Below are 20924 nucleotides of genomic sequence, written 5' to 3'. Positions count from 1 at the left end.
AGTATTTGATGAAGATGTCACCTAATGAAGTTTATAGATCTTGGCATCAGCCCTCTCCCTATCACAGATTGGCCACATATTCCTGTCAGCAGACTCCCTGCAACTCCTGGGTTTAATGAGTTTCGCCTTGTACACGTATGGCATCAGGAACATTTTGCAGAGGAATTCTTGGGCTGAATCAGGTAAATTGCTTGGCCAACAAAGGCTCAGCATTTAGAATATCATTACACAGTTGTGTTTTCTCCATTAATCTAACAGGCAAGGTATTGAGAAATATCCCCAAGCTCATTTTAGAAAGAAAGGTCTATCTTTCGTTTTAATTTTTTTTTATTAGGACTAACCTTAAGGCCTTAATTCACAATAACATTATTCACATTGGTACATTTGAAGTCAGCAAAGAGGTAATCGATCAAGTCATTAGGTCTGAAATGTATTCAACAATGGACTTGGCTAAGACATCTTATAAAAATAACTCAAAGGTTACATCCTTCACACATCGGTTAAGGACTAACAAGTCTATGATTCTGTAATTGCATCTGTCAAAAACAAAAGCCCACCACACAATAGCATTTAAGCTTTTGCTCCTTTAGACCCTCCTGTTAACAATAGTCAGTTGAGTGCTCCTCCCTTAGACCAATTAGTGTGTCAAGATGTGTCTGGGATGATGTTCAGCTATTATATTACATTTTTCTGAGCTGCAGCACATGTCAGGTTTGGCACATATTTTAAATCTTATTTTTCTTTTCAATTCTCAAGTATCGAGGCCCCTTCTCACTTCCATAGGATGCCATCAGGACAAATTGGGTGGCTGGTTGTAAAGATCATGAAACCCTTTGGAGCTGGAAGGGACCTCAGACACTACCCAGTCCAACCCCTTCCCTTTGCAGATGAGGAAACTGGGACCCATGGAAGTCAAGTGACTTATCCAAAGTCACATAGGTAGTGACGGGGTCAGAATTTGAACCCAGGCCCTTTGACCCCAAATCCAACAACTTTTCTTTATATCACTCACGTTGCTGCCTGGACCTCTCCTGCTATCATTGGTATCATTTAATATTCTTGCATATCACACACGCACATACACAGTATTATTCAAAGGGCAGGTTACAGATAAGATATTGAGAAATACCCCTAAGCAGGCAAGACGTCAGCTTTTGCAGCTAACTTCCAGGCCATACTGCACCTGAGCTTTAATTCTTTAATTGATTTCTTTCTACCAGGCCCACACCACTGTCATCAGTCCTTGAAATGACAAGTGGGAGGGAGGGAAGGAGAGAAAGGGAGAGGGGGGGAGGAAGGTAGAGAAATGACAAGTGGGAGGGAGAGGTAGAGAGAGAGGGTGGGAGGAAAGTAGAAAAAGAAAGGAAGGGGGAGAGAGGGAGGAAGGGGGAGGGAAGAGAGAGAGAGTGGGGAGAGAGGGAGAGAGAGAGACTGCCACCTCATCAATATGGAAGTCAAGACTTATTTTGCTACTTCACCTATTAGAGAGAATCCCCTCCCCTTTTTTTTAACTCCACCTTCAGATGGAGTAGTATATGGTTCATCTGTGAGGGCTTTGCCCTTTCCTACCTAGGGTATTTCTTTAGATGTGGTAGCAATGGTAAGATCTGATCATATTCCACTCCTTCCCCTTCAGTACCTAGAGGGAGACTGATACCCTAGGGGAGGGTCATCCTCTGCTGTTGACTCTTTCACCTCAGGGATCTATTCTGATACTGCTAAAATTGCTAATGACAATCTTACCCCAGGAGGGGCCAGCAAACAAATTAACGTTGCTGGATTTTATTGCTGGTGAACTCAAACTCACAACTTTTTTAGAAATGCAAGTAGAAGCCATGGTCCCATTCTAGGGCATTTTGCTGAGATCCAAGGCAAGGACAATGAATAACATCCCTGCCTTCCTCATATACTAACAATGCAGGCCTAGGACCAGGACAGGCACCTTGGAATAAGTAGTAGGAGACCCTACCAAGCACCCCATACTGTACTGCCCCTGTTCAGAGTAGGGCATTCAAATATTGGTTGCTAATGGGTGAAGTGTTTAAAAAGCAGTGTCAAGATGGTATTTATTAAGCTGAGAGCAAAGCCAGGCTTCAAAATTAAAAAGATTTTTTAAAAAAATCAACCTAAGCTTTCCTTAATGCTTATAAAGAATTGCCCTTTTCAGAGAGGAAGAATCCACATTCTCCCTTTCATCTCAAGCAATCTAACACTATGAACTTTGGAATTCTTAGACGGGGGCAAGTAAACTGCTTGGCCAACAAAGGCTCAGCATTTAGAACATCATTACGCAGGTGCGTTTTCTCCACTAAGAAAACCTCCTGAAGTTGCTCTTTGGGACATAACTGAATCGGAGTGGGAGAGGAATCAAATTCTCTCCACTGTGACTATGAAGAAACAACAAAAAAGAGTCTTTCCTCAGTTTTTATAGAAGTAAAAAGAAAAAAAATGAAACCCAGAGGTATAATTTCATCATCAAATTTTAGTCTTTACAATTTTCACAGCCTGTTAACTTCTCTATTCTTTCTGTCAGCACTAGGTACCATTACTGGCAACTCACAAATGACAATTCCACCTACAGTTCATTAATTCATTAGCGATTAAGTCTTTCTCTTCAATTGCTGTCCAAAACCACTCTTAAAATTGTATTATTCTCCTCAACCCCTCCCCCCACCTTTGCAGATTAAATTCTTCTCTTTGTTCCTGGGGAGAATGGAAGGCCAGGGGTGTCCTGGTTGCCATGGTGCCACTCAATGACCCCTATGCACAAATGAACGATGGTTACTAAGAGGGGTTCCATTTCACATGCCAAAGAGCTAACATCTGGCCAATGGTTATCAACTGGGAACTTTAGAAAATGAAGGTGCAGTTCAGGAAACCAGTTCTGGGTTCAAGTACACAGCTGGATATCCCTTGGTTTAAGGAAGACACTTCTTTCCTCATAGGTCCCAGGCATCAGTTTAACAAAAAATCTGGCTTCTGATACCCAAAGAGCTTAAAGTCTCCTTCAAAACGTGCATATAGACGGCGTATGTCTCTTTTGCTTACTCCCAAGAAGTAGTGCTCCACCTTGGTCTTGTTATACACAGTAATGCCTGGCGGAATTGTTGGGTAAGATACTAGATGATCAATCCCAGCCTCCTTCAGGATATATGGAGCATCTTCCTCCAAGGTCTCATGGTGTCCAATCACACTATAGTTTATTTCACAGGGTGCGCACAGTTCTACATATGTTACCCAATGAATGATGTGGTCCCCAAACTGCAGATCTAGCCACCTATGGTTTGGGTCCCCCAGGTAACGCACAAAGTCCTCAAACTGAAGACCCCTGGTTTCTGTTCGATTCCGTCTATATTTTCTAATGATGCCAGGAGCGATCTCATGCCGATACCAAGGCTCAAACCTAGGGTTATGTACAAACTTGTCCTTAAAAGCAGAAATGAGTCTTTCAAAAGGATCTCTTACGATAAAAAATTTGAAGTATGATTTCAAGCTAAAGAAGAAAAAAGAAAACAAAGGAGAAGTCAATTACTGCAGGAATGAGGGTAATTTTTATAGCAACAGGGTGAGGAAAACTCTGTTTAACCTTGTTTTATGGTTTCAAAATGAACAGAAGTAATAAGGATATGGTCCCTTTTCATCTGGAGAGAAAGGTCCTGAATGAATTAAGGTGTTGATTATGTTAAATCTGTCAATTTTATAAGGGAGTTTGGGCTACCTAGAAAAGAGAAGGGAGGAAGAAAATACAAAGAACCTTAGAGCTTAGAATGAGTAGCGAAGTATAGCAATGTACTTGATAGATATTTGTTGTTTAGTTTCATGAACCTACACTCCAAAAAGCTACGGAGTATAAACTGGATAGCTTGGGCTTGGAGTCAGGAAGACCTGAGTTTAAATCTGACCTCAGATACTTACTGTGTGACCCTAGGCAAGTCACTTCACCTTGTTTGCCTCAGTTTCCTCATTTGTAAAATGAGCTGGAGAAAGAAATGGCAAACTACTCCAGTCTTTGCCAAGAAAACCCCCAATAGGGTCATGAAGAATTGGACAAGACTGAAAATGACTGAACAACAATACAAACTGGACAGGATCGAAATCCTTGAAAAACATGGCTCCTTAGAAGGTGGAATATTTAAGGAAATGGTGCTCTTCACTGTTAAATTAGTGACAACATAATTAATAATTCTTTTCTCCTCTTAATCATTATTCTAACTGGGGTCAATCCCAATTTACAAGTAAAAGTAATCAGTTTCAATATTGATCTGAATATAGGCTGGGTCCCTAAAATTAGATCTCTTTGAAAGAAAGAAAAATGTAGAGGTACACTGAAGAAGAACACTAGGTTTTATTCAAGTCTGAATCAGGGGAAAAAAGGTAACGTATATTTGAATGAATTTAGTATATGGTGGTGTCTACACAAACAATTACAGTTTGCTTTATAAAAAGGATGAACATGTTTATGCAACGTATCTCTGGTCTTTCAGTTACATCTATCAGATATAAGTCTAACTCCTGTGGGCATGGACAGCTCTGGTTTACCACCACAAATCACGTGATGGGAGCTACAAATAACAGCCGCAAACAACACACGTTAGAAATAGTAGAAAAAGCCAATACAGCGTTGCCTCCCAACTAAGGCTATTAACAGTTTTTATAAATGGCTTTATTTTAAAACAGATTATATAAATGAAAGTTGGCTGCAATATTAAGGAGTTATCAAATGCTCCTAAGGATCTAAATTTTTAAAAAATATTTGGTTATCAAAAAACAGGTTAAGTCAAAATTCTCTGAAGCTTGTAGAATAAGAAAAGCAAACATTTTAGACAGTTAAAACCTGTTCAGATAAAAGGGGAACTGTCATTAAAACCACTTTTGCTATGGTAGGTTTTAGATCACTGAACATTCTGGCTCTGATCACAATGACAATTTGTGATTTCACAGATCATTCATCTTGTTTTTTATTGTTTACATTATTTCATGTCAAGTTTGGCTCACCAGGGAATAAATACCTTAATTAATAAGGGAGCAGGGAGGGGAAGGATGCTGATTCCTTTCTCATGGACAACCCTTCTCCTCCAGATATTATAAGGAGTTTTGAATGAGTGGCCAACAAGGAATTTTTTTTTTATGAAGACTGGTTCTATCTGTATTTTGGGAAGTGAATGTTAGTCATTTTTCACTTGACCCTGACACCTCTCTCCCTTGATAAGGAAAAATCTCTTACCGTTTCTGAATTTCAGAGTCACTGAAAGATGACAAACGTGGCAAGCCATTTTTTTCATGGTCGTGTACCACATTTTCTGGTATCTCTTCAATAGAAGGAAAAGCTCCTGGGAAGCAAACAGAGAGAGACAACCTGCTAAGACAATACTCTTCCCTCCAATGAAAAAGGTGACCTAGCCACAGAGAAGACCCTGCTTCCCTTGTCCTTTTCCCTTTAGCAGTTTGTGTTCAAATTCAGTTTGGAGGGAGTCTAAAGGCACTTAGAGATTTCAATCTATTTACTTCTGGAGGGAGAAGGGGGAGAATTCCTGCCTTGGTCTTCACTTTCCTTATCTGCAGCATAAGGAAGAATCTTGACTGACTTGCCAAGGATACTGGGTAGTACAGCTAGAAGACGATAACCCAAATTGGCACACACAGGGCCAACAGAGAGCTGGTTCTGAGTACCCTGGGTGTGATTATCTCAACAAGTTCTCCAGGTTATTTCTGGAATGCTGGGGGAGACAGCTATTCCTGGCACCTCTATTCATGGACTCCTCTGGACAGTTTTCTCCCTGGAGGATTTTGCTAACCTATCATCACCATCCCTGGAGAGCTTTCCTGCCGGATCTACAGGTCTAGCTAGGGTGTTCCGGTTAGTCATCTCATCATTGTATCACTCCCAGAAGCTGTGATGCTGAATAGATCCTAAATTAACAGGATGAGGAAAAATTTTAAATAACCCAGTAGCCAATGATGGGGGAAGGGGGAGGTGTCGATTAAAAATGAGGGGAGAAAAGTGTGAAAAGTTGTGATGGAATCTGGAGCCTATAATGAATTTAAACCCACAATTAAAGAGTACACAATTGCCATAGTTACACAATTAAGGACCTTCTATTCAATTTCTAAAGCTATGTAGTGTTTATATCAGCCCCAAATTGTAAGGACCTGCTACAGTATCAGCTCTGAGCCCATACTGACAGATACAGAAGTGTAGACACTGGTGGGACAAAGGACATGATTTCAAAACAGAATGCTATGAGCCAGATTCTTTCCATATTTTTTCTTCCTTGAGTACATGCTTACATAGCTTAAAAAACTTGCATAATAATAATAGCTATCATTTATAGAAAGCTTTAAGGTTTGCAAAGTGCTTTATAGATATTAACTTATTTTATCCTCACAACAGCCTTAGGGGGAGGTTGCTTGGAAAGGTTAAGTGATTCTTGCTCAGGGTCACTCAGCTGAGGGTCAGGATTCATACTCAGGTCTAGAGGTCTAGCCACAGTACCCACCAAGATATCTCTAATTCCATGCAGGAAAAACACTGAATGGGAATAAATTATAGTGAACATATTGAAGAGTTTTCAATCAATTCTTTGTTACCTCTCTAAAGCTTTCTCAGTGTTAGTTCTCCCTTGTAAATTTATAGTTTAAAAAACTTCAGTTTTCACCATACACAAATAGAGACAGTGTCAGATGAGGTGTCAAGAAGATGTGAGTTACGGACAGCTAGGTAGTGTTGTAGATAGAGCACTGGCCCTGGAATCAGGAGGACCTGAGTTCAAATCCAGCCTCAGAAACTTACTGGCCATGTGACCCTGGGCAAGTCACTCGATCCTGACTGCTTCCCAAAAGAAGACCTCAGTTCATATCCTGACTCTCGGCCTTCTTAGCTATAGTCCTAGAACCTCTCCATGACTCAGTTTTCTGGTCTGTAAAATGTAGATAATAACACTTGTAGAACCTACCATACAGGGCTAGGAATATTATGGAAAGAGTGTTAGATTTCGATTAAGAGAACCTGGGTTTGAATCTGAGTTCTACCACTGCCTTACCTGTGTGACTGGAGCAGGTTCATTCTCTGAATCTAATTTTCTGCATCTATAAAATGAGTGGGTTTGGAATAAGATCCCCTCCAGCCCTGAGTGTCTCATCCTATGAATCCTGCCTAGATAATCTAACTGCTGTTTGAAGTCCTGTCTGTTTTATGATTACTGTATCATAGATTCTGAGGTGGATGGGACCTTTACAGACCATCAAGACCCCTCATTTTACAGATGGGAAAACTAAGTCACAGGGAGATTAAACGATATCTCTAGGGTCAGAAAGCTAGGAACCATTTGAGGAAAGTCTTCCCCATTCCAGGTCCATGCCCCATCTGCTCCACCAAATTCTCTCTGCCGATGTCCCACATAGGCTTGCTGATTTACTTGCTCATAAGGTACAGGATGCTATGAGGAATTATTTCAAGCACGACTCCAAGCAGCTATTCATTTTTTTCTTACGTAGCTCTGTGCAAATTAGTCATCTATTTTTGTTCCCCAACTAAGATTCCTGCCCCTGTAAGTGGATGTTTACTTCTTCAGAATGCTGTGACTCATGCTACCATGGCATACTTAGGGAGACATTTTTATACACTCATTGTCTTAGACGCACATTGCAATTTCATTTCCAGATTGCTAGATTGGACATGCTGCCAAAATACTCATTCAGGCTTTTATGCAACATATCTCTTACACTGGTGATGAACTTTACGACTGAAAGGATAAGTGCTTTCATTTTTCGCCTTCTATTCTTGTCCTGCTTGTTTTAAAAAAATGCAAATGACCTAAAACATTTAAAGTAATCTACCTATGCAGACTGCAATCAAGACTTAGTAGTGAAGGCCTAAAAAGCTGCCTGAGGCACAGAGATTAAATGGCTTACCCAAGGTCACAAAGCTATCAGAGGCAGGATTTGAACCTAGATCTACCGGACCTCAAAGAAAGCTCTTTGTTCGCTATATCACTGCCTCAAATTAGAAACTAAGCTATATAAATAATAGGTTGGATGATGGAGAAACAAAATGGATTTTCTACTTGTATGTTTGTTTCTTTTTCTAGGGCTGCCATTACTGTTTATTTGAAATATGCTCCTTTCAGAGATAAAGGAGTTCAATGGATTGAGGTAACAATTACCCTGAGTTATAGAAGAGAACATTGACCCTTTCTGTATAGATGTTTAAACAAATGAATTCATCCAGCCTTAAGAGAGAAGCTAGCCAGCCCACTATGTGGTATATAAGGGCACTTCCATTAAGTCGGCTTGTTCTCAAGTGAAGTCCCACTTTTGTCAGCCTCTTTACAAGTCAAGAGGATGAGGCAGATGCATAGTGGGAGACCAGAACGATTCCTTATTTGTGAAGCAGCATGGGGCTTGGCACACAGTTGGTGCTTAATAAATGATTATTTTCTTCCTCCCCTTCCCATGCCTTGTTCATGCTCAAACATTCTGTCTACAGATGGAGAACTAAGCAGGTTCTAGCCTCATTCTAAGTCCTGATTTCAGACACAGACAGCAGAACGTGTTGAAGGTCACCTCTCACAAGTATGGAGGAAACATCTGTCATCAGAAATGGAGTGACTCTGACAGGTTAGCTTGCCCATTTCATAACTACAATAGAGACTGACACATGCCAAATTTAGCAAACCCAATGAGGAAGAAAAAACTGATCACAGACCAATCAGTAAGGCTGCCTGAGGTCAAGATTTATCTTGGTTTTCCTATGCAATGAGATAACATCTAAAGAACACTTTGCAAACTTTAAAGTACTATGCATTTAGATGCCAGCTCTTAGTATCATTCAGGCAAACTAGCCCCGATGTATCCTGTTAAAGAACAATTATAACACATTAGTATCTAAAATTAATCTCCAACCAGTCAAAAATGGTTTGAAGCACAAATGGGAGGGAAAATATGAATATCTTCAAGGCTGTCCTTGTAGTACAGAATGTTTCTTAAGAAAATTAAAAGGTTTCACCTCTCCTTTTTCCTTTCCTTCCCATGCCTCTCCCTTACCCAAACCCGACATACCCACATTAACTCAGACTTGAAGGCCCCTCACGTACCATTTAAAACAATCAGAACTTTTTTCCACTGTGTATTGCCCACTTTGGGAGTCTGACAGAAGAGAATCTTGTGTTTGTCGCAGACAAATATTCGGTCTAAGACAAACTTTGAGACTGCGGTGTGTGAGAGATTCCTCAGAGCTGCATCTCGGCAGACGTTTTTGAGTAATTCCAGACGCTCCATGTGGACCATGGGCTGGTTAAGCCGGTTTCCAGAAAGCACTTTTCCAGTTGGCTGAAGATTTAAAATGAGGCAAATGAGACACAAGGACTTGAACCCAGAAAACACGAGGTGTGGTCTGGGGACATGGCAAATGACTTAGGAAAGGGAGGTGGTAGAACTAAGCCTATTGTTCTTAGAATCACAGATTTCAGTCCCTTTCAAGATTCACAGATTTCAGTCCCTTTAAAGTCATCTGGTCCAATACCCTTATTTTACAAATGAGGAAATTTAGGCCTAGAAAGGTTAAGTCATTTGCCCACGGTAGCACAGTTAATAAGTATCAGGGGTGGGATCGTAACCCAGCAGGGTCCTCTGAATCGAGAACTATTGCTCTTTCTGCTGCTCCAAACTGCCACTGGGTCTACCATGTTGCCTTCCCTGATTACTTACTGAAATGGCATGCCCATTACAAGCAGGACTCTCAACATTCCTGGCTGTGTAGTTGCTCCAGTAGGGCCTCACCCATCACCTTTCTTGACATCAAGTTAAGTGGATGCCCAGCCACAACTGTGTGTGTGTGTGTGTGAGAGAGAGAGAGAGAGAGAGAGAGAGACAGACAGACAGAGACAGATAGAGAGATATGGTGGGGGGAGAAGGAGAAGAAGGAGGAGAAGGAGAAAGAGGAAGAAGAAGAAGAAGAAGAAGAAGAAGAAGAAGAAGAAGAAGAGGAAGAAGAGGAAGAAGAGGAAGAAGAGGAAAAAGAGGAAGAAGAGGAAGAAGAAAAGAAGAAAAGAAGAAGAAGAAGAAGAAGAAGAAGCAGTAGAAGTAGGAGGAGGAGGAGGAGGAGGAGGAGGAGGGAGGAGGAGGAGGAGAAGAAGGAGAAGAAGGAGAAGAAGGAGAAGAAGGAGAAGAAGGAGAAGAAGAAGGAGAAGAAGGAGAAGAAGGAGAAGAAGGAGAAGAAGAAGAAGCCTACTTGTCATTCCACGTGAGCATTCCTTTTCACTTCACAATATACTTGGGCAAATGGATGAGGCAGGTGGGCTGTTTACCTATTACTGTGCTGATGGCATGATGATTTATGATTTCCTGAAAGTATAGGAATCTTTTCATTCAGAAATTGCAGTGATGCATGCTGTTCTCATTTCATTTCCAACCCCCATTCCTCAGTTCTTCAGATGTTTGTGGCTCACCTAATTCTGAATTTAAGTGCACAGGACAAACTAAAAACTAGGGTCCATGTCTATATGACAGTGAACTGGGCAGATGATTTGGGGGTTCAGGTCAAATCAGCAGTGTGTTGGTAAATGTTGAATAACCACCTCTTCAAAAAATATGCATGATGCACTTTTAAATTTAATCTGCATTATTGATATCTTTTCCATCACTTTCTTAACTCTATCAACAAAAGAATAAATTAAGTTCTAGTAGCGTTTGTTGATTTCCAAGATGTAAAGCCTCACCCTGAAAATTTAACAATTGATTTTCACCCTCAAGCTGGCTCTAGCACGCTTCCAGACCAATTTCTATTTCAACAAATGCCTCTGCAACAAAAATGTTTTCAAACCTCATGTATTGCAAGCGGTATTTAGTGAAACAAAATCCCAGCAAGAAAAAAGTACTTGGACACCTCCTTAGGTTTTGATCTAAACCTCATTTCCTCTGTCTCTGTCTCTCTCTATCTCATGGTAACCTGAAGCAAACAGTTCTTTCGATAACGCTAGGTAAAGACTTTTAATTTTATGATACATTCTTAAGATCTCTTTAAAACCACATAAAATTTGTCTCTTCAGCGTTTAGCAGTGTTCTGAACACAAAGCAAATGCTGGGCAAATATTTGTTTTAATTGCAGATTTCAGGAAGGATAATTGGAGACTGCTCTGATGAACACAATAATGTAAGCAAAGAATATGAGAGTTGGCACTGACCTTACAGAGCATCTAGTACAACCCTTTGTTTTACAGATGAGGAAACCGAGTCTCATAGAAGTTAAATGGCATGCCTAGGTATGCACAGGTACTCAGTCACAGGGCTAGGATTTGAGCCCAGGTCCCAAAAGCCAGGTGGATACAGCACCGGGCCTGGAGTAAGAAAGACTTGAGTTCAAATCTGGCCTTAGACACTTACAAGCTGTGTGACTCTGGACAAGTCACTTAACTCTGTTTTCCTCAGTTTCCTCATCTGTAAAATGAGCTGGAGAAGGAAATGGCAAACGACTGCAGTATCTTTGCCAAGAAAATCCCAAATGCAGTCATGAAGAGTTGGATACAACTGAACAACAAGAACCCAGGCCTCCAAATCTGATGATCTTTCTGCTGTACCTTTACTGCCTCTTGCTAGAAATGATGCTTCTGATGGAGTACTTTGTAGCTAATGGTTAAATGATTTGTTTATGAGAAAGAACAGTTTAGTCCAATAAAGGGTTACCACCTTTTTAATGGGTTTTCCCTAGAAACAAAATGCAGTCAGCATGGAGAAACACTCCACGGTGACTGCCAGACAGCACTACTACATCTCTGATGATATAGAAAACAGATCCTGAGATAAATGTTACCACAACATCCGGGCAATTCACCAATAGGTGGCAACCAACCCCAACTCCAAATGGTAATCCAAAGACCAACATCAAGAACCAATTTTCAAAGCTAAGGAATTTCCAGTGGGCACACCATTTCAGGCAGCTAGATGGCAGAATGGCTAAAGCAGACTCCACGAGACCTGAAGTCAGAAAGATCTGAGTTCAAATGTGAATTAAGACATGAACCAGCTGTGCGATCCTAGACAAGTCACTTATCCGCTGTCTGCCTCACCTACCCCATCTATAAAATGGGGATAATAATGCAAACCTTAAAAGCACTATATAAATGCTAGCTGTTTTTTTTTTTTTACTCCTTCACCAGAAACTAAATATACAGATGGAAAAAGAACACATAACCTCCATATTCATGTTTCTCCTGCTCCCAAATGCTAGGTGCAAAAGAGGCTTAGATTAGGTGTAATCCTTCAATCATTCCTTAATGAAAGGACTCTTTCTTGTGTCCAAAGGAAGGAGAACATCCAAGCTAATATCTTTCTTCTCCCTCCAGGAGAGGTACTGTGGATGGTCAGATCTCTGAACCCCCATTTCTTCCAAAGAAAAAATTATTACTACTGATAAGTCAGTGGGGTTTAGGAAAGGGCAAAGTTCAACATTAAAGGATTCTGAGAATTGGATTAACCTGAGGTCCCATCTATCTGGTGTCAGATTTATGTCTAAATGAAATCAATCAATAAAGAAGCATTTATCAAACCCCAGTAGCATGCCTGCTAGATAGCACAGTGGATAGCACACCTGGCCTGGAGTCAGGAAGATCAGAGTTCAAATCTAGCCTTGGATACTTACATGCTGCTGACCCTGTTTGCCTCAGTTTCCTCATCTGTAAAATGAGCCAGAGAAGAAAATGGCAAACAACTCCAGTAGCTTTCCCAAGAAAACCCTAAATGTGGTCCCAAAGAGTTGGACATGACCGAAACAACTGAATAACAATCAGTCTTCATACTACAAATTGAGCTAACCCAATGATCTTAGAAAAACATGGATAGACTTGCACAAAATTATAAAGAGCAAAAAAAGCAGAACCCTGGGCAAGTCATTTTTAGTGCTCTAGGCAGCTTTCCGCCATAGAGAGAGTGCTGACCTGCATTAGTTAAATAGAGTTTCCTCACTTGGGAGTTCCCTATGCCAATGAAATCATTGGTCCAGTCTATAAGCTTCTGTGATCCTGGGAGCATCCTTTCCTGAGATTGCTCAGAATGCAGTAATAATAATAACAGCTACCCTGGCAATAACCCTTAAAAGACAATAAAATACTTTACATACAATGGCCGCACCAGACGATGTAATAGTCATGGCTGACTTTCACATTGTGCTTTTAGTGTCTGAAATAGGGAAGGTAGGTGGCTCAGGTGATAAAATATGGGTCTTGGAGGAAGAGTCAAAAACAAGTGAAAAACGACTCAACACCAATGATAATACCAACATCATTGAGGGTCTGAACTATTCTGCCTTTTCTTTAAATAGCTCTCAAGTTGCCTTGCATGGTCCTCTTCCCTCTCCTCCTTCTGGCAACCAAGATCAAGGCTGAAGTCTTCTCTGCCTGGCTTTCTCTAATGCAGCCTCAACATCTGCATCTCTGAGAAGAGATGTTCTGGAAAGGAGTTGGTTAATCACAAATGCAGTTAGAAATTTCAGTTTTTTAAAAAGCTAAGTAGACAACAAAATGGATTCTGAGTAAAATGTTAAGGGAGGTCTCATTCTGAATGGGCCTATCTCCCTATCTTGGGGCAGTTAAGTGGCACAGTGGGCCTGGAGTTAGAAAGACCTGAGTTCGAATCCAGTTTCAGATACTTATTAGCTGGGCAAGTCACTTAACCCTGTTTGCCTCAGCTTCCTTATCTGTAAAGTGAGCTGGAGAAGAAAATGGCAAACTATTCCAGTATCTTTGCCAAGAAAACCCCAAATGGGGTCACAAAGAGTCAGACATGACTGAAAATGACTGAACACCACCACCACCTTATGGTGCTCTTACCTTTTCCTTTCTCCCTTCTTTTTGGACTGAAAGCAGAAGCTTTTAATTTCTATTATAATGCCTTTTGCATAACCAGTGCCCCCAACTTACAGAATTATACACTATTGCAGAAGTTTCCAAAGTGGGTGATACCACCCCCTGGGGGTGCTGGAATGACCCAGGGGGGTGGTAGTAGCTTTGGGTGCAATGGCGGATGATGAATAAAAATAAAGGGGGGGGAAGGAAACATAAGAAAAAAGAGAAGATAAGAAAATTTTGAAAAACCATTTGTACATGTTTTATCTGTTATATAACAGAGTTAAAGTCATAGTGATAACATTATTTTCCAAATAAACATACAAAATGCAAGTTAGAACCATTTAGTGGTCACGTCTGATGACAGGTCTTAACAAGTAAGTGTTGGCAGGCAAGCATGTTGTGCATTGTGGGGAAGTTCAGCATGGGAACCTAGCCATTCATTTATAAAATTGATGTAAATTTCAAAAAGACTGTTAAAGGGTTAAAGAACATAGATTTCCAGGGGGGCCCTGAGTAATTATTTTTTTTGAAAAGGGGGCCGTAAACCAAATAAGTTTGGGAACCTCTGTATTCTAGGGAGAGGGATACCAAGTGAGTATTAAAGATGTCAGTTTGATTTATTTGCTTTTCTGTAACATCTCCATCCTTATCCTGGCATTGAACCTGGATGCCAGGAAGCTTGAACAGCAAAGCACAAACTCTATCAAGCCTTAGCAAGCTGACAAGACTGCAGCTATGGGTCTGACAATGCTTAAATTTGTTGACAGAATGTAAACTTCCTGAAGGCTAGGACTATTTAATCTTGTATCCACCGGTACTGCACATGACAATTGGCACCAAGTAAATACTTCATAAATGCATGTGGGTTAACTAGCCTAGAACCAACAGAGACAAACATCCTAAGAAAGTTGGCCACTGGGAGATGATTTATTTTGTTTTTGCCATAGAAACTCACAAAGGTGTGGAGAGTTTGTGATTGACTGTGGCAGAAGGAGAATCCACAGAAACAAATTAACTGATTTCTTAAGTATTGCATTATTTCCTATAAGGGAAGATCCTGACTAATCAATGAAAAAGTTCATGAATTTTCCATTTTTTAGCACATGGTTTAACCCTAATTCCAGACTTTTCACTGGCTATATCTGATACCTGAAATTCTCTCACTCCTCATCTCTTATCTCCTGGCTTCCTATAAATCCCAAGAGTGGACAGAGCACTGGGCCTGGAGTTAGGAAGATCTGAGTTCAAATTTGGCTTCTGTGTGACTCTGGACAAATCACGGAACCTGCTTGCCTCAGTTTTCTTATCTGTAAAATAGGGATAACAGCACCTACCTCACAAAATTGTGAGGATCAAATGAGATAATTGTAAAGCAGTTAGCACAATTCCTGGTACACAGTAGGCACTTAATAAATGTATGTTTCCCCCTACACCTTCCTATAGGAATCGCTTTCTCTTCATATTTAATGCTAGCACATCCTCCCTGAGATTATCTCCTATTTATCTGGTTTATGCCTTGTTTGTACATAGTTGTTTACATGTTGTCCCTCCCATTAGACTGTGAGCTCCTTGAGAGCAAGTACTATTTTTGGCTTTTACTAACACATAGGGCAACTAGTTGGTGTGGATGGAACACCAGCCCTATAGTCAGCAAGACTCATCTTCCTGAGTTCAAATCCAGATGTGTAACTCTGGGCAAGTCACTTAACCCTGTTTGCCTCAGTTTCCTCATCTGTAAAATGAGCTGGAGAAGAAAATGGTGAATCACTCCAGTATCTTTGCCAAGAAAACCCCAAATGGGGTCACAAAGAGTTGGACCCAACTGGATGACAAAAACGCATAGGAGCTTCTTAATAAACATTTATTGACTAACTGGAAGGTATTTAAAAGCCTGAGAATCTAATGATAACAAAGGAAGCTCTTTTGCTCATTGTTGTGCTATTCGGAATTTTGGAATGCTCCAAAACTTTGTTCTGTGATGCCCTACACCCCTACTGCAGGCCCCTTCTTCTAAAGCAGATGAGACAAAGGTTGGGGATGGGGGAGGAGAAGGCCTAGAGAATTCACTTGGGACAAGGGAAATTTTGGGAAGTGACCTTGGACAAGGCACTTACCTGGGTCTCAGTGTCTTCATGTGTCAAATAAAGAGGCATGACCGAATGGACCTCTAAGGTCTTTTCCATCTCTAGATCTAAAGCCTGATAGGATGTAAAATCTGCATGATCTCCACACTGCCTTCAGTGAGAGGAAAAAAAGAGCGGGGGCGGGGGGTTGGGACAGAGTGAGACTGGCCTATGTTTCACTGAAGGTCTTACAAAAAAGCCTAATATTTCCCTAGGTCCTGTGGCCTTCTGTAGAAAGATAGGCTTCCTTCTTCAAATATCAGAAGGGCTTTCTTAAAACATATACGTACATAATTAAAGATCTAGGAAGGGACCCCAGAGGCCATCCAGCCCAACCTGAGGCCCAGGGAGTTTAAGTGGCTTGCTTGAGATTTCCAGAGGTAGTAAGCATCAAAAGTGGAATTTAAACCCAGGCTCTCTGAATCCAGAGCCTGTATAGCTCATGGAAGAAGAAGCAAACTTATTTTGCTTGGCCTCATGGGACAAAACTAGGAACAACTGGGGGTGGGGAATTTCAATTATATATGAGGAAGAGCTTCCTAACAGAGTCACCCAGTGATGGAATAGGCTTCTTCACTGATTCACAGGGGGTGGAACTCCCCATCATGGGAGGTCTTTGAGCAAAGAAAGGTTGGATGTGTTCTAGAGCTGAGACCTCAAACACACATTTCGTAGGCCATGTGGTCCAAGCCAGACTAGGGTGTAGTTCCTATTGATTTTAATGTATTGGAATATAATATTCATTAAAATCAGATTAATTACTTGATATACATTAGTAATATAATTAGTGATATCTTAAAATCAGATTGAAATAATAACATTTCTACATCACTTAGTATTGCTAAGCACTTTTAAAAATATTTTATTGTTTTCCAACTACATGTAAAAACAAGTTTTAACATTTTTTAAAAAAAATTTTAGTTCCAAATGCTTTCTCTTCCTCCCTTCCTTCCCTTCTCCCTAAACAGCAAACAATTTGATATAGGGTATACATGTGCGATCATTGTGCTAAGCACTTTTACAAAGAGTATCTCATTTGATACTCAACAACAATACTGGGAGGTAGGTGTTATTATCACCCCCATTTTATAAATAGGGAAACTGAGGCTGGAAGCAGTTAAGTGACTTGCCTAGGGTCATACAGCCAGTAAGTATCTGAGGCAGTATTTGAACTCAAGTCTTCCTGATTCCTGGCTGACACTCTATCCTTTGTTCCACCTAGCTGAATTAATTAAAAAAAAAGAAAAGAAGAAGAAATACATAAACGTGTGTTTTTCTATTTTAAAATGTCACCCATAGGGATCCTTACATATGGTTTAGTAGCCCATGTTTCTATATGAGTTTGATATCACTGGTCTAAAGGAAAAAAAAACCTGGATTAAATGAATTCTAGGGTACCTTCTAATGCGGAAATTCTGTGGTTCTCTTCCAAGCTTTCTCATCCAAGAAAGAACCCATCAACATTTATTAGGCACCTACTGCATGCTAGGTATGGTGCCAAGCACCGAGGATACAGAGAAAAGTAAAGGACAATCCTTGTTCTCAAGGAGCCCACAGTGTAATAGGGTAGACAACATGTCAATAACTATGTACAAACAAGCTCCAAACCAGAATACAGTGGAGGTAATTAACAGAGAGAAGGAACTACAATTAAGGATTTCAACATTGTGGCACCAGGGGACATCGCAACGAAGGAAGGAGATGGAGGGATATAAGGTTTTTCCAGCATTCTCAGAAGTTTGTCCTGAGGTTCAGTGCATCACTGTTAATATATTGACCTCAGCATTGGGACAATATTTCCTCACCCCAAAAACACCCATTAGGTTAGGCGGCTAGGCTGCACAGTGGATCAGAGTGCTGGATTGCCCGAGTTTGAATGCTTGCCTCCCAGGCAAGACATGTATACCCCTCTCTACCTCAGTTTCCTCATCTGCAAAATGGGGATAATTACAGCACTTACCTCATGGGGTTGTTAGGAGGATAAATGAGGTATATTCTGTAAAGCCAGTCTACTTTCCTCTCAGGTGCCCAAGTGATTTTCCTAAAGTCCAGGTCTGACCGTGTCATCCTCCTACTCAGTAAACTCCAGGGGCTCCCTATGACCTCCAGGATCAAAAACAACATCTCCTGCTTGGCAATCAGAGTTCTTCATAACCTCTCCCCTCCCCTTTCTAGTTTTCTTATGCCTTTTAGCCCCCCACATATTTTGTGATCCTCCTTCCTGCTCCTCACCTGAGACACTCCCTTGGCCAACTCCAAGCGTTTTCAAGTCCCAGCTAAAATCCCAACAGCTACGGGAAGCTATTCCAATTCCCCCTTAATTTGATAACCTTTCTTCTGCTGTTTATTTCCAATTTATCCTGTGTATTGAATGGGCTATAGCTGCTTCCTGTCCTCAATGGACTGGGGATTGACTGGGGACCAACTGAAGAGAACGCTGGCTTTCACAAGCTCGAAAAACAGTGTCACAGTGGTAACACTAGACTGATGCAGGGTTTGTTTCCTATTCCTATTCTTCATTGGTCATACACATCATAGATTTAAGTTAATTCTTTTTTCACCTTCAAGTGTTTCTATTTTAGAAAAAAAGAAAAAAAAAACTCTTAAAATGACTCTTTGAAGGGCCCTTATTTAATACTTGCACAGTTGTATAATTTAATACCAATTTGGAGAGGGCATTTCCTTGAGTGATGGAATTGGGGACACTTCAGAGGCAAGTGTGGTTATGAGATATCATTACATAAAAAAGGATTTATATTTTGTTAATCAAAATATATAGGGTTAAACACAATACTACCTCAGAATATGACAGGCTAGTATGACTAAGGTCTAAAGGTATCCACTAGATTTGAATGGAATTGGTTTTTACCTACAGCCAATATTTTACAGACTTAATTTCTTCAATTATCTTGTAAGTGTGTCTCTCTCAAAAACCAGGAAAGGGATTATGGGTATCTTAGTGCAACAATGATGGGTTGCATGGTCATAAAATTAATCCACTGGCATGTCAGCAGGTTAAATGTTGACCTTTGCAGTACAAGTGAAAAGCAGCCTAGAAAAAAAAATTATGTTTGGCAATGTATAGAATAGAGTAATAGAAAATTAGGCTTTTTAGAAATACAAGACAAGTACGTTTTTGTGAATGAGATACTATTTGTAATCCTTTAATCATGTATGTATCTGTAATATACACACACACACATATATATGTATATGTCTGTATACATATATACACACACACACACACATATGTACACACACACAATCACACTGCATGGGCAGAGGGAGCTTCCTCATTGTAGCAGTCTGAATACAATAACAATATTATATTGTTATAACAATACTATGTACCATATGATACTATCATCTTACATAATATACGATCAGAAAATTATGAAATAATAACATAAATATGTAATAATATATAAAGTGTACTATTAATACTATATATGATATAATATTAATCTATAATTATTTAATTTTAATATATCAAAAATATTATGTCACATAGTATTATCATATAATATGAAATTATAGAATAATAACTAGTACTTACATAGGACTTTAAGGTTTGCAAAGCACTTGACATATCTCATTGATTCTCACCACAATCCAGAGAACTGGGTGCTACTATTATCCCAACTTTACAGACAGGGAAACTTAAGACTAAAAAAGGTTAAGAAATTTGCCTAAGGTCACAAAGTGTCTGAGACAAGATTTGAACTCCCGTCTTCTTGACTCCAAATGGAGCACTTTGTCCATTACACACCTATACCTATTATATTTGCTTTTATACAATAAAATCACCTCTAACCTTTTTATACATACATGGCAACCATCCACATAGGCTTATAGCCTAACCATACAGAGACTGCATTATTAGAGATCCTAGACAAGGAAAAGGCCTGAGAGTTCACCAGCCCCTAGCCTTCTGATTCAAGGTTGTTTTATAAGGTGTGTGCTTTGGGTGGGGGGAGGGTGGGGAGGGTGTGGATAGGTGTACTTAATCTCACACCCATCCACACCTACCCACATCCCTAATTTTTTTATTGGGTTCCTGAACATAAATTCTTTCAGATGGCCAGTTTTACTCCTGTTTGTTCCATAAACTAAGTAGGCTACACTGGGCCAAGAGGAATCATCTGACCCAACCTTACTTCCCTACTATCTTCATTATCTCCCCTTGAGGAGATTACACACATACTCTGCTTCCTTCTTTTCCTTGGCCTCTCTAAACTCATAACTCAGTTAATTCTACCTCAAAAAATCTCTTGGGAGCCTCCAGGTTCACAAAGACACAACACAACACAACAAATACACACATACACCCTCACACACACCTGTCCTCTTCCTCTTCAATACTGCTCAGTTTTTGGGTGAAAATAAATCTAATGTTCTTTCTCCCATTCTCTCTTACTTACAAATAAAACTGCAACTCCATTCATGGATAACAAGCCTAAAGAGTAGTTCTACTTACTATTAACACTAGTTTTGAAAAAAAAAAAAACTTTTGAAAAAGTTCTAAGTTTTGAAATGATATTAGACCATTACCATCAATTTCCAAAATCTCTGAGAACACCCAGAAATCCAATTCTGAAACTTCACTTAACTTTCTATTTTCTCCTCTTCAAATTAAACTTGCTTTTTCTTAAGCAACAGCACTCAAGATAAAAACATTTCTTATTCAATTTTATTTTTGTTTTAATTACTATTATTAGAGAAGTATTGTTTTCTACTATTTTTCATTGCAAATGTACAGCTAGATTATGGGTTAATAAGCTTCTGTGGGAACCTAACCACCCATTTAAAACACTGTTTCTAGGGACAATTTCTTCTATATTCTAAATAACTGACTTACAAACTCAGAAACACAGCCCACTGGTGACTTCCTGGTCTTTCACCAAACTTTAATTGTTTCTACTCTTTTTGTTGAGTGATTTGGAGGTGGGGTGGGACTTGAGAT

At 40.0% G+C, this 20924-nt stretch overlaps 1 protein-coding gene across 2 annotated transcripts in view; it reads right to left on the bottom strand.

Moving 5' to 3' along the window:
• Positions 1 to 332: 332 nt before the first annotated feature.
• Positions 333 to 20924, bottom strand: part of CHST10 (carbohydrate sulfotransferase 10) — a 55274-nt gene continuing 34682 nt past the window's right edge. For both annotated transcript variants that reach the window (XM_036742572.1, XM_036742571.1), the window contains exons 6-8: positions 9093 to 9327; positions 5225 to 5330; positions 333 to 3493 (exon numbers count right to left, since the gene is read on the bottom strand). In XM_036742572.1, coding sequence (XP_036598467.1) covers positions 2956 to 3493; positions 5225 to 5330; positions 9093 to 9327 — 879 coding nt within the window. In that variant the 3' untranslated portion in view covers positions 333 to 2955. The remainder of the gene's footprint in view (positions 3494 to 5224; positions 5331 to 9092; positions 9328 to 20924) is intronic.

Source organism: Trichosurus vulpecula, chromosome 2 (assembly GCF_011100635.1).
Source record: "Trichosurus vulpecula isolate mTriVul1 chromosome 2, mTriVul1.pri, whole genome shotgun sequence".
NCBI lineage: Eukaryota > Metazoa > Chordata > Mammalia > Diprotodontia > Phalangeridae > Trichosurus > Trichosurus vulpecula.
Note: the sequence above shows the minus strand (reverse complement) of the source record. Positions and strands in the feature narration are given on the sequence as shown.